Consider the following 13,820-nt stretch of genomic DNA (forward strand, 5'->3'; position numbering starts at 1 on the left):
TCATCACTACCCACCGCCAACTATTGGGATACTCTTTTACCAACGAATAGTGGGATTGGCCGTCACATTATAACGCCCCCACGGCTGAAAGGGCGAGCATGTTTGGTGCGATGGGGAGTCGAAACCGTGACCCTCAGATTACGAGTCGCACACCTTAACCTAGCTTACTACTATGCCGTCAACTTTGGTGTTATCATAACCATTAAATACATGGTTGCTAACAGGTTGATAGATTGTTCTTTTTTATTAATAGTTTTGTACTGTTTCACAGTAATGCTTGAGGTTAATTGATAATGCTTTTAGGTTTGATTTTTCTGGATTTTTATAAATCGATATTGTGTCGCGTTTGTCAGTTAACGACTTCGGGCTATTAGGAGCCTAAATCGAGAAAACGCTTTCTAATTTAAATATAGTTGTGTTATAACAAGTCTAAACGTTCTGTAATAAATATAGTTTTAACACGCAAACAATATTTATGTAGGCATTTCGTGGAACTGTAGAAAATAATTGCTATGTTTGCACAGATATTTATATTTAGAACAGAAACCTGTTAAAAGTTCTACCTTCTAATGGAGATTACGCTTTTTTCCGATAACCTTCTTTCTACATTCGACAAGTGGGAAAGAAAATTTCTGTAATTAAATTGATAGCATATAAAGATTTTTAACTGTTTAGGCAAAATTCTTAAAATTAAAACAATAAAAATGACAGTTCGAAGTGTATATCAGGTTTTCTCTCTGTTCGTCAGTTACTTTGAACAACGCGTATTAGTAATGTCGTTAAGATTTTTTTTTAATGTAGCTTTTGAGCATGTCATAAGTAAAACATACAAAAATAAGGTTATAACAACAATGAGATTGATGTAAGTTTAAACATTTAAAATATGGCCGTGAGTTTTAAGGACAAGTAAACATTATTTTTGGCATAAGACAAATAGATTGTTTGAAAAAGGTAAGCCTAACTCGTATACATTTTCACACTAACACTGTGAAACGGAAACATTGCTACGTCTTACGAATTATGAGATCAAGATGTTATCAAATCTAATTTATTATGTGTCTTTACGATATACATGAACACGTTAAAATTGTTGTAGACAGTTGTTTAATTTGTTGTTTTTTTTCATTCAGAGATTTGTATTGTTGTTTTGCCGGGGAGACTTTCATATCACGTGAGAAGCGCGTGGTTTAAAGTCTGCAATTTTCTTGAAAGTATGGGAAACAGTTTCAGTTAGATAGAAACGAAGGTTTAGAAAATACTTTGATATTTTAGGTCTTTTAAACAGTAGAGAATCATAATTAACGTGTTTTTTTTATCAATCAATTGTCTTTTTTGAGGTGGGTCATTTTTACCTGGGTTAGAGAGTTTTATTTTTTATTAGACAGAAGTTAGCAAGTAAGTTAAAATGTTGCATTAGCGTTTACTGTAGGCTTAGGCCGATTGTAGAACTTCAGTTAACTCGCAGAAACTGAAGCTCATGAAATAAAACGTTTCCTTTGTCAATAAAGGGACTGGACTTTGCATAATGTTTTATCGACTAATCCAAAAGAATCTGTCCAATAATAAATAAATCGGTAACATACATAAATAAAAAAATATATATTTGTGATATTATAGCACGAGAAAATTTCAACTTTCATATGTTATAAAAACGCTCGTGATGGCATGAATTTTGAGGGTCCTAAGGTCTTTTCAAATTCTTTTCTCGCCTGATTCATAGCACCAAACTGTCGTCACGATTTGAAAATGTTGGTTTTTTATAAATTAACATAGCACAGGCTAAAATTTGGCGTTACTACGACCGCTGTAACTCACGCATGTAGACCGGGTTGTCTGGTAGAAATAATAGGAAGATTGCCAGTTTCTTTTTCACACACGTTAACTCACGTATAGAGTACGATACACATGAATTAAGAGACACAATAAAATAACAAAAACTTTTTATTGCCGACTTCACGTATAATTAGATTTGTACCTTTTTACAACATTGCTACGCTCTGTACGTCGCAAGAAATGTAATATAACCCGTCCCTTCTATCAAGAAATGTAATATAACCCGTCCCTTCTATCAAGAAATGTAATATAACCCGTCCCTTCTATCAAGAAATGTAATATAACCCGTCCCTTCTATCAAGAAATGTAATATAACCCGTCCCTTCTATCAAGAAATGTAACATAACCCGTCCCTTCTATCAAGAAATGTAATATAACCCGTCCCTTCTATCAAGAAATGTAATATAACCCGTCCCTTCTATCTGCTTTGAAACACTTGTATTGCCGTTAGTGACAAAATAACTACAAGAACTGATAGAAGATGTTGAGTGGATAAACCAAATAATATTTTTACTTTTTTTCCTTTTAACCCAGCAACTCAGTATTGAATTAGATTTATCGAACCAAGAATCTTTAATAATATATATGTGTTTGTAACTTACTTTCTAAAAAGATGCTTCTATGTAATAAAACAAAAACACTTTCAACTTTTCGGATCAGGGATTAGATTAATAATTAGCGCTGTTTGTAAAGTCCGGCGTTCGAGTCCATGATATTCCGCTTAACAAGTTGGAAATACCCATACTTTGGATAAAAATAAATTAAACATCAATAATGTAACTACTTATACGAGGCATTTTAGCACATTGTAAAGCATTGAAATGTGAAGTGTGAGAAACGTATTAAAAACTATAAAATTAGAAATATCAACAAAACAAAAACATGCTACAACAAAGCCACGCCTTGTCTCTGACCTGACTTCACTGTTTTTGTATTGTTTGTGTTATGGTAACAAAGCCACGCCTTGTCTCTGACCTGACTTTACTGTTTTTGTATTGTTTGTGTTATGGTAACAAAGCCACGCCTTCTCTCTGACCTGACTTTACTGTTTTTGTATTGTTTGTGTTATGGTAACAAGGCCACGCGTTGTCTCTGACCTGACTTTACTGTTTTTGTATTGTTTGTGTTATGGTAACAAAGACACGCCTTGTCTCTGACCTGACTTTACTGTTTTTGTATTGTTTGTGTTATGGTAACAAAGACACGCCTTGTCTCTGACCTGACTTTACTGTTTTTGTATTGTTTGGTTATGGTAGCAAAGCCACGCCTTGTCTCTGACCTGACTTTACTGTTTTTGTATTGTTTGTGTTAAGGTGACAAAGCCACGCCTTGTTTCTGACCTGACTGTACTTCACTGTAATGCTTTTGTATTGTTTGTGTTTTGGTAACAAAGCCATGCCTTGTCTCTGACCTGACTGTATTTCACTGTAATGTTTTTTTGTATTGTTTGTGCTGCGATGAAGCTTACGCAGTATTTTGTCTATCTTACAAATCTTGAGTATAGAACTCCGACAACGTAAGTTGAGCACACGTGATACAGTGAGAGGACAATAATCATAAAACTGTGACCTCTGTTCAGTGTTTACATTGTCCAGTTATATCCACCCGGAGAAAAACACTGTTCTTGGCAAACAGCGTGTTAGTACTGGGCAAGTTTTTATCCCTTAAACATCGCAATGACAAGTGAAATTTAACAAGATCTGACTTAGAATGTGTACCTAAACTCTGATCTATGATTAGCTGATAACCATCTTTAACAAGTAGACTACTGGGGAAGTTATCACGGAGAAGTGCTTAGGAAGCGCCACATGGTGACACTTATTTGGAGAACTTACCCGGAGAACTTCACATGATGAGATTTATCTAGAGAACTTCATGTGGTAAGGTTATCTTGGGAACTTCTCTTTATAAGATAAGATTTACCTATAAAACTTCATGTGGTAAAGTTATCTTTGGAACTTCATACCGCTGTGCCCCTGGGGGCAAGAGTTGAATTAAATTCCTACTATTTCGGAGCGTTTTGAATATTTCATTTGTTCTTGAATGAAATGCTGAAACTTTAATGATATTATATTATTCTGTGAGTTATACCTGTGGCAATGTTTGAATTCAAAATTAGATTTTGAGAGACGATAATATGAGGACGAAATAAAATGGAAAAAAGGCCTTGTGTTAACTATAAGTCATCGTCTTTAATCACTGAAATAAATACATTTAAATCTGAAAATAAAACAAGTTAGGGAATAGCAACTCAGAGGTTTTAAAATAGCAGTTTAGGCAAGTCTCGCGAGTGAAAACAAACGATACTTCCGTTCAAAACAGGTTCCATAAAAAGCATCACTGGCTTTCAACACTTCTTTTTTATGCCTTATTCTCAAAACAGAGAGTTATGCAGCTTAGTTGGAATATAGAATGTGTCAAGAGGGTAGATTAATGAGTTCACGATAGTGTGTGTGTGTGTCTTTAATTGAACAGAAGTAGAGATGTGTAGGTTATCCGTTGAACCAGTAAATCTCCAAAACCACTCTTAATACCATTGTTGTTTGAAGTTAACTAGTTAACTGTTACATATAAAAAAAAGCCAAAATGAAACAAACTTAAAAAAGCCTGTCAAAACATTAAAGGAGCTTACTAATAGACAAAACAAAACAATTTCGCTAATTATAAAAGAGTTGTTTGTAATTAAGCACAAAACTACACAATGAGCTATCTTTGCTTTGCCCATCAGAATTCTATTATAAGAGGATTTGGTAACATTGTTTGTCAGTCAACACACGTCATCGCCCTCTTACTCTTCTTTCAAAACATGCTCGCCCTTTCAGCCGTGGGGGCGTTATAATGTGACGGTCAATCCCACTATTCGTTGGTAAAAGAGTAGCCCAAGAGTTGGCGGTTGGTGGTGATGACCAGCTGCCTTCCCTCTTTTCTTACACTGCTAAATTAGGGACGGCTAGCACAGACAGCCCTCGAATAGCTTTGTGCGAAATTCAAAAAACAAACAAACACTCTTCTTTCTTTTGAATAGTTATTGTACAACTAGTTTCATCTGCCCATCAATGAGACTGTGAAGAGTTATATTGTACAGCCTTTATACAGTGCTTTCTCTGACTGGAAACCCAGCAAAGATACTATTGTGTACTTAACGAGGAGTGATACTACTAAGTACCTAACCGTTGATAAGACTTCTGGGTATCTGATAGAGATAATGCCAATTAATATTAGCTAATGAGAATACCATTAGGTACCTAATTAGGGATGATTCATTGGTTGGTAACTTAGGATAACAATGTGTGTTAACCAAAAATTATACCAACGAGTACTAATTGAGAATAAAACCATTAGATACCTAATTAAGACAAATACAAATGATTAGTAATGTAAAATGATATAAATTGGTACCATATTGGAATAACACTAATGATGTCATGAGTATGATACCATTAGTTATATAAATGGGGGTGGTATAAATAGATACTATTTAAGGATGAAAACTTAGGATGACACAATAGGATACCAACTTAAGACGGTCCAAGTGGATGCTTCTAGTTTGTTGAATGCCCTTCTGCCAAGAACTAGAAAACTACCTATTTAGAAATACCTTTTATACAGTTAGAAGAGAGCTCGTTTAATGATAGGCAATTATCGGGTTGAAATTAAGGATGAAAAATACATATCTTGAAAAATGAAGTACCATATGTTAAAATACAGTGATAATAAATGGTACTAATTAAAGATGAAACCATGTAATACTAGCTTATGATGACACCTTTGGGTGTTACTTTACGATTATTATTATTTGGTGCCAAGTTTGTTTGTTTTTGAATTTTGCGCAAAGCTACTCAAGGGCTATATGCACTAGCCGTTCCTAATTTAGCCAGTGTAAGACTAGAGGGAAGGTAGCTAATCATCATCACCCACCGCCAACTCTTGGGCTACTCTTTTACCAACGAATAGTTGAATTGACCGTCACATTATAACACCCCCACGGATGAAAGAGCGAGCATGTTTGGTGAAACAGGGATTCGAATCCGTGATCCTTAGATTAGGAGTGGAGTGTCATAACCACTTGGCTATGCAGGACCTAATCTATAACTTCAAAATTAAGGATTACTCTGTGCGGGTAACCCAGCTATAGCTTTCCATGAAATTCTAGAACAACCAAAATATAAGCTTAACGTAAAATACAATATGAGAAATTATAAACATCTCTAAGGCAGCCGTAGAGAATACCTCAAAGTATTGGAAAAGGTTGAAATTATTCCTAATATAATCCGGAACAACTTATAAGTTTTGTGTAAATTATTTTGAGACTTTTTTATCGGTAAAAATCAAAATTATATTCTAATTTTAAAGAGATTAAAAAAATAGTCCCGGAGTTATTATTATTGATAGTTGTTAAGCACAAAAGGTTTGACAAGAATGTGAAAATGTTCAATTTCGTCACCAAAAGGCACACACATACATTTAAATTATCATTAGAAGGCACTTATTCAAATGGTTTAACACTAAAAAAATACGTATTCGTAATTCTCTCCCCCTTCCCTTTTATTTCCTCCTACAGGGGTGTGACACGTGCCAAACAAGCAATATCGGTATTTATTTTATTCCACAACAGGTGTGCTTTGAGCAAATAAGCTCAGAAACAGATGCGATCCACCTGCTAGCCTACGTCAGAACTACTTTGAGTAACCTAAAAGCAGCATTCTATGCACCATTGTCAAAACTGTTCGTCAATGTTATGAAGCATGCATAAAGAATGACCATTGCCACCAAATATGATGTTCTACACTAGCAAATGTTAATTCCAATTGTGGCTAAGCATAAACAGTTGGGTTCCATTTTTGTTTGTAATTTAGCATAACAAAGTAACACAATGGTCTCTCTGTGCTCCGCCCACCACGGATATCGAAATCTGGTTTCTAGGTTTGTAAGTCCACAGACACATCGCTGCGCCACCAGTGGGCACATACTCAGAAGATATACAGATGTAAATATGAGTATCTATTGCTTTCGTTGTAAATTATCAAATATTTTAAACTGTAAAAGCTACTGGATTGAAACAAACAAACGTTAATCTCAACGACATTAGATGTCACAATAGTAAATATTGTTTTCAATAAATTCTGGCCAGTTATATAGCGGCGCTTCTGTATCCGCTCTAAGAGTAAGAAGGAAACAGAGGGCGTTTGTCTGTTTGAATTGTTACAAAAACAATTTCTGTCTATATTTGGATCTTCTCAGTGGTATCCAAACATCGCTTTCAAGTTACACTCGACGCTTTTATCACTTTATTAATTTCGAACAGTTGCGATTTCCAATTTAATTAACAAACTAGAGGTAAACATGACAAATACCTTACCTCGTCAGAATTATCATCTTGATTGTGAAGAAGGCATTAACAAGCAAATTAATATGAAACTCTATGGGAGCTATATGTATCAGTCGATGGTAACGTATTTGTTTGAATTTCTGTTTGTAACACAGCGTGGTTAATAGCTGTTATATATATGTAGTAGTACTAGTCGGTTTAGCATTTCTTTTACACAGTTCATATTGTAAACATTACCTAGGCCACGCGTTAGGTTTGTAGCCATCAGAAGCGTCGCTTCGCGTTGGCACACGGGGCTCGTACCCAGAATTTCTAGTTGGTGACTTAAAAAAATTATAATAGAAAACCATGACTTATACCCTACTGTAATTCTGAAAATTCCCGAGCCTGTGGGACTGATCCCCGAACCTTTTAAGCCCATAGCGACGCCTCTGGTACCATGACTAAGTCACAACCCAAAAGTATTAAATAAATTATTCACGGTAAACGTATGCATAGGAATAACTTGATAGTAAAATTACTGCTTTTTGTAATTTAATTTTAAATATATAAGTTGGGCAAATGTTCAGGCCGTGGGTGAACTTTAATTTTAGTTTCTGCCTTTCTTCCGATTCTGGGATTGCAACTTCGAAATCCATCAATATCCTTTAATCCTGGCAAGTATTTTGGTGTTAGATTAATTGTTTCCTAAGGAAAAATTAATCATCAAATGAGTTCGAAGATTTAACAATACTCTTTCACTCAAATATCCACCATATACTATTCACAGCAGTTTTTATTATTATATAACAACTGGTTATTTTATGTTTGCGGTGTTTCATGAGCCACACACGTGGATTTGCGATTCCGTCTGTCACGTACCATGACCACCAAAATAAAATTGAACCTTGCATTTGGGAGATATGAACGCGTTATAAAGATATTGGCCAAAACTTACTATTCGGTCACATAGAGTAGCCTTAGTGCTGGCGATTCCCCCCTCGAGCGAATCAGTTTCAGGTCAAAACTATTGCTGATAGCTCTTGAGTTGGTCTGTATGGATAGCAGAGACCAAACTGTTTGTAAATTTAAGGCAAGCCGTCTAAGAAAGAAATCACACACCTCATACGCGCCCTTTAGCCATGAAGTCGCTATAACATGATAGTCACTTCCACAATTCCCAGTTTCTTAAGGCCCAAACATGCGTATTCAGTTTTGGCTTGAATTTCGCGCAAAGCTACGCAAGGGCTATCTGCACTAGCTAACCCTAATTTCATAGTGTAAGATTAGAGAGAAGGCAGCTAGTCATCATTATCCACCACCAACGCTGGGACTACTCTTTTACCAACAAATATGGGGATTGACAGTCACAATTATAACGTCCCCACGGCTGAAAGGGCAAGCATGTTTGGTGTAACGGGGATTCGAACCTCGGATTACGACTCGAACGCCTTAACACACTTGGTCATGCCGGGCTAGTGTAAGACGACAACAAAAATGATATTTCAAGCTAAGTGTAATTATTGTTGATACATAAAATATTTTCTTTGCTGTTCTGGTGTGTATAGCATTTTTTTTAATGTATAAATGTGTATATTTAATTATTTTAATTGTCTAATCATTGTAACTAATTTTCTAGGCATTTTATTTTGATCGTGATGATGTAGCTTTGCATGGATTTCACAAATTATTTAAGAAAACAACTGAAGAAAAAAGGGGAAATGCAGAGAAGCTGATGAAATACCAGAACCTGAGGGGTGGGAGAATTACTCTGCAAAATATTGAGGTACTTTCAGTAAAATATCAAATCCATTGAACTAGCGTAACGTAAGTTACGTATCCTAGACAATCATGTTATAATAGATTTTAGTGGTTAATAGAAATGTTTCCAGAAACCTTTTATTGCTAGTGCTGAATTATATATATTTTTAAATTCTCAGTGTAGGTTTTTCAATTTCCGTACAAACCCATTTTATCCATTTTGAAGCAGTAATCTCACTCAAATTTATAAATTAATTCTGATCCTTTTAACAGATATTTGAAGCTCTGTATTATTATTAAATTCTAAATAGTTAAACCAACTTTATTTCCTTAAAAAAAGTGAAAACTTTGGTGGTGGATTCTGTACTCGCGGGCTCGGCATGGCCAGGTGATTAAGGTATTCGACTCGTAATCCATGCTCGCTCTTTCACCCGTGGGGGTGTTATAATGTTACGATCAATCCCACTAATCGATAGTAAAAGAGTAGCCCAAGAGTTGACGGTGGGTGGTGATGGCTAGCTGCCTCCCTGTAGTCTTACACTGCTAAATTAGAGATGGCTAGCGCAGACAGCCCTCGTGTATCTTTACGCGAAATTTGAAACAAATAAACCAATCTGTACTCACGACGTTCACAGATTTTTGATAGCGTGTAGACCGAAACGTCGTATAGAATCAAAAAACGGTTACCTGAAACCGTTTCTCACATTCATTGAGAATGGTTTCTTTCATTTAGTCAGTAACGTTTGTTTTGATTGTTTGTTAATTGTGCTTTGTCCACTTCAGGTATCAAAACTCAGTATCTAGCACAGTAAGTCCGCATACATACGTACCACTGTGTTACTGCTTTAAAATAATAATAATAAACTCTACCTATTTTGAGGCTATTGGACTTTAACAAGTAGTACAGACTTTGTTTTTGTAATGTTTTCAGACCCTCAGCTATAGAATGATTTCATGCATAACCATTCCCTAGAAGTAAGTATCCTACGGAAAGTAACGTTGCAGTATTATCACCTCCTAAGTTCGTTTGGTTTGTTTTTGAATTTCGCGCAAAGATACACGAGGGCTAACTTTGCCAGCCATCCCTAATTTAGCACTGTAAGACGAGAGAGAAGGCAGCTAATCATTATCACCCACCTCCAATTCTTGGGCTACTCTTTTATCAATGAATAGTGGGATTGATTATCACATTATAACGCCTCCACGACTAAAAGGGCGAGCATGGTTGGTGTGACAGAGATTCGAACCCGCGACCCTCAGATTACGAGTCGATTGCCTTATGCACCTGGCCGTGTCGGGCCTTCTAAGTAAGAGTAGGAAAGTTATAAAACTATTTTGAGATTTTAAACATTTAGAAACAATTCTGAGTTGTGGAAAAAAGGAGAAGAACGTAGAAAAAAATTGTATATTGAGCATCAAGTTTTGTCACTGAAACAGTACTTAAAACAAATGTAACCTTAATTGAGGGTACGGGAATAAAAAAACACCATTGTTTGTAATAATATTTATTCTTAGCTACCAATCTTTCTAGTATAGATGTACTGTGCCTAATAGAGAATCTTCCAGTATATTTCTAATTCACTCTACTTTTATTGAAATATTAGGTAGAGCTACGTGATTAGTGGATTTTAATCGAAAGGCTGATTAATTGGTTATTTTCATGCGAGACTTTAATATTTTAAATTATAAAAACGGGTCTTTCTTATTACTGCAATATTTTTCTTATTTGATTATTTTTGTGACATTAATAGTTGGTCTTTTTGAAAACTACAATTTTTTGTTAATTTTCACTACGTTTGTGAGTCGTGACGTTAATATGTTAAACTGAACAGTCCTGAATTAATCACAAGTAATTATTAAATATCTAATGACAATAATTCAACAGCTGATTATTTTTGTGATTAATCAGTTTACTTAAATATTTTACGTCACATTACTGACTATAATCATTAGTTAGAGGTAAGCAATTCATATTGAAATATTATCCCAGTTTTAATGTCATGTGCTTCGTACGTGCTTCAGAACATTCACATACATATACGAAAACACTAATGGACCTAAACTTTTTTAAGCGTTTCTGAATAATGTTTTTTGAAAATTTTAAATCCTATAGCATAAAAAATAATTCATTTTGTAAGTTACTTCGTGATGGACTAGGTCCAGTTACCTGCTATATTTATAAATATAACATCGCTACAGCTACAATATTTATAACTGACATTTTTTATGATAATATTTTTTGTTAATAAATAATGTATGAATTAAAAATACAAACTTATTGTTAAATGGTAATACGTTATTGATTGATACAATAACACAATACAGACTTCAGAACAGCCTCTCCGTATTTGGGAATGGCTAGAGGTAAAGCTGTGCGTTTGTTTGTAATTAAGCACAAAGCTGCACATTGGGCTATCTGTGTTCTGGCTACAAAAGGTATGGAAACTTTGTTTCCAATGTTGTACGTACTCAGATGTAACGCTGTGCCACGAGGGAGCGCAACAATACATCCTTTGGTGCATTCATTAATAGTACTCAAAGAACACAACGTCAAAACGATGGATATGATGGCAGTAGTAATAACAATATTATTGAGTGTTCACGACAACAAATACATCACGTAAGAGTAATAACAATCAGTTCACGACATATAACAAAATTATAAGCAAATACAAAGAACGCTTCATATGTATTACGTCACGGATAGTATAGTCGTCAAGCCATCGTGGCAGATCGAATCAGCTGGTTAAATCACGTAGTATAAACGAGAGAATTACAAAATATGTCCGAAACAATATGTATAACACTATTCACACACATAGAGAAAACTGTATAACAATACATAATATTCAAGTAATTATTATAATCCATATTTTCTATTTTAAATATAATGAGAAACGCTTTCCATAAACGAAAAATGGAACGACATTACATGCAATCGCTACAGCGGTAAGTCTTTGGATTTACAGCGCTAAAACAAGAGGTTCGACTCCCCTCGGTGGACTCAGCAGATAACCTGATGTGGCTTTGCTATAAGAAAACACACATATACACGTGCAACTGCTATGTAGCGTCGTTCCACTAGTCGCTCCTAGAAACATAGCATAGCTACGAACAGCTATAATTATATGTACTGAATATACATAGTACTAAATGTTATTTTATAAGCTTCTTTGGTTTAAAATTTTGTCAACGTTTAGGTTAGTTACAGTAAATGCCAACAGATGGTGCCAGTTATTGCGTTTCTTAAAATGTGTGTTGTTTTATTTGTTACTTCTTAAAAGTAAAATTTTACACTGATATCGCTAATATAGTACAATTTTATTTGACTTAGAAACCTAGCACAGAAAACTGGGTGACTGGTCTGGATGCTCTGAAGGCAGCTTTACATTTTGAAAAAACAATTAATGAGGCTTTATTCGACCTTCACCGTGTTTCTCGTAGTCACAATGACGTTCATGTATGTAGACTGGTTTTAATGGTAAATCATTCTTCAATTCAGACATTCAGGTACGTAGTATCTGTTTTTTAGTGGTAAATCTTCATTCAGTTCAGACGTTCAGGTATGTAGCGTCTGTTTTTAGTAGTAAATCTTCCTTCAGCTCAGACGTTCAGGTATGTAGCGTCTGTTTTTAGCAGTAAATCTTCCTTCAGCTCAGACGTTCAGGTATGTAGCGTCTGTTTTTAGCAGTAAATCTTCCTTCAGTTCATATGTTCAGGTACGTAGCGTCTATGTTTTAGTAGTAAATCTTCCTTCAGTTCAGATGTTCATGTTCATAGCAGTACATATATTACATATATTCAGACATGAAATTTATGTTAAAAGTTAAGTTTCTGGTGCATATATTTTTTGTATTCTTATTTGGGAAGACTTATTTTTATACCTTTCATAGTAACAAAAAACCACAGTTTCGTGCGAATTTTAATAAAACCCTCAGCCATTCTAAACACCCAAATGGAAAATTCATTTGTTACCATCAATAAAAATTACCATGTAACTCGCCAAACTCCAGCACTTTTCAATTTTTTTTCAAGACAGGATGTTTCTTGTAGAAAAATTATAAATTTTCAATGATCGAATTTCTGCAAAAAAAAAAGGAACAAACATAACTCTTAGAATTATTGAAAACGAATAAAATTTTAATACTTCCCTCATAAGCAGAACTCACTGACAGTACCAGCACATATATAATTAATTTACTGTAGGTATTTGTCTAAAAACAAAATAACAGAACAAATGTGACCTAATTAGTGACATGTACCATAAATTATAACTGCTTTAGACTTGTATTCAATATTTCTGTAGAGAAAAGCGAAAATCCGATTTGCCCAAACAGTAGCAACAACACACTGATTGGTTGGCTTTAGAAACTGAGTGATTGTTACACCAAGATCCCTTTTTTCATAATATAATTAAGGTTATACCCATCCAAGTTACACTTATAGTTCAAAGTAATAGCAGAATACGTTTAGTACAATGAAATCAACTACTTGTAACCCTAATAGTGCTGTTTCTAATTTTCTGAAACTCAGTGTTAGCTGATGTATTCCTTACATGTAAATCCTAAAGTTCCTTTTGACAGTTACCACAGTTTACACTTTCCTTTATCTATTCCGCTGTACTGATTACGATTGCCTCCAATGTGCAAGCTCTGCAAATAAATTACACATCTTCGCTGCAAGCTTCCATAATTAACAACCACTCATTGCACCTATCACACCTAATAAACTGTGAGTACTTATTCCGTTATCCTTCTATTAGCAGCCTGAGAATAAGTACTCAACATTAAATACATGTAGTCTCTTGTTAAAGCTGTAAGCCTAATATCTGAGGTTCAAATATATTGCAGTACTCTATTATTAATTTATCTTTACACTAAAATAATGAACTTTATATTTAAAATATAGAAGTAACAAA

At 34.7% G+C, this 13,820-nt stretch overlaps 1 protein-coding gene across 9 annotated transcripts in view; it reads left to right on the forward strand.

The window, feature by feature from the left end:
- The window catches only part of LOC143247295 (soma ferritin-like), an 83,409-nt gene that overhangs the window by 67,106 nt on the left and 2,483 nt on the right, over window positions 1–13,820 (forward strand). For 5 of the 9 annotated variants that reach the window (XM_076495086.1, XM_076495085.1, XM_076495087.1 and 2 more), the window contains 2 exons: window positions 8,809–8,927; window positions 12,237–12,383. In XM_076495086.1, the coding sequence (XP_076351201.1) occupies window positions 8,809–8,927; window positions 12,237–12,383 (266 nt within the window). Of the gene's footprint in view, window positions 1–6,550; window positions 6,821–6,936; window positions 7,282–8,780; window positions 8,928–12,236; window positions 12,384–13,820 lie in introns of those variants that run through there. The other 4 variants (XM_076495080.1, XM_076495082.1, XM_076495081.1 and 1 more) reach the window with 4 other exon arrangements.

This window comes from Tachypleus tridentatus, chromosome 3 (genome assembly GCF_004210375.1).
Source record: "Tachypleus tridentatus isolate NWPU-2018 chromosome 3, ASM421037v1, whole genome shotgun sequence".
NCBI lineage: Eukaryota > Metazoa > Arthropoda > Merostomata > Xiphosura > Limulidae > Tachypleus > Tachypleus tridentatus.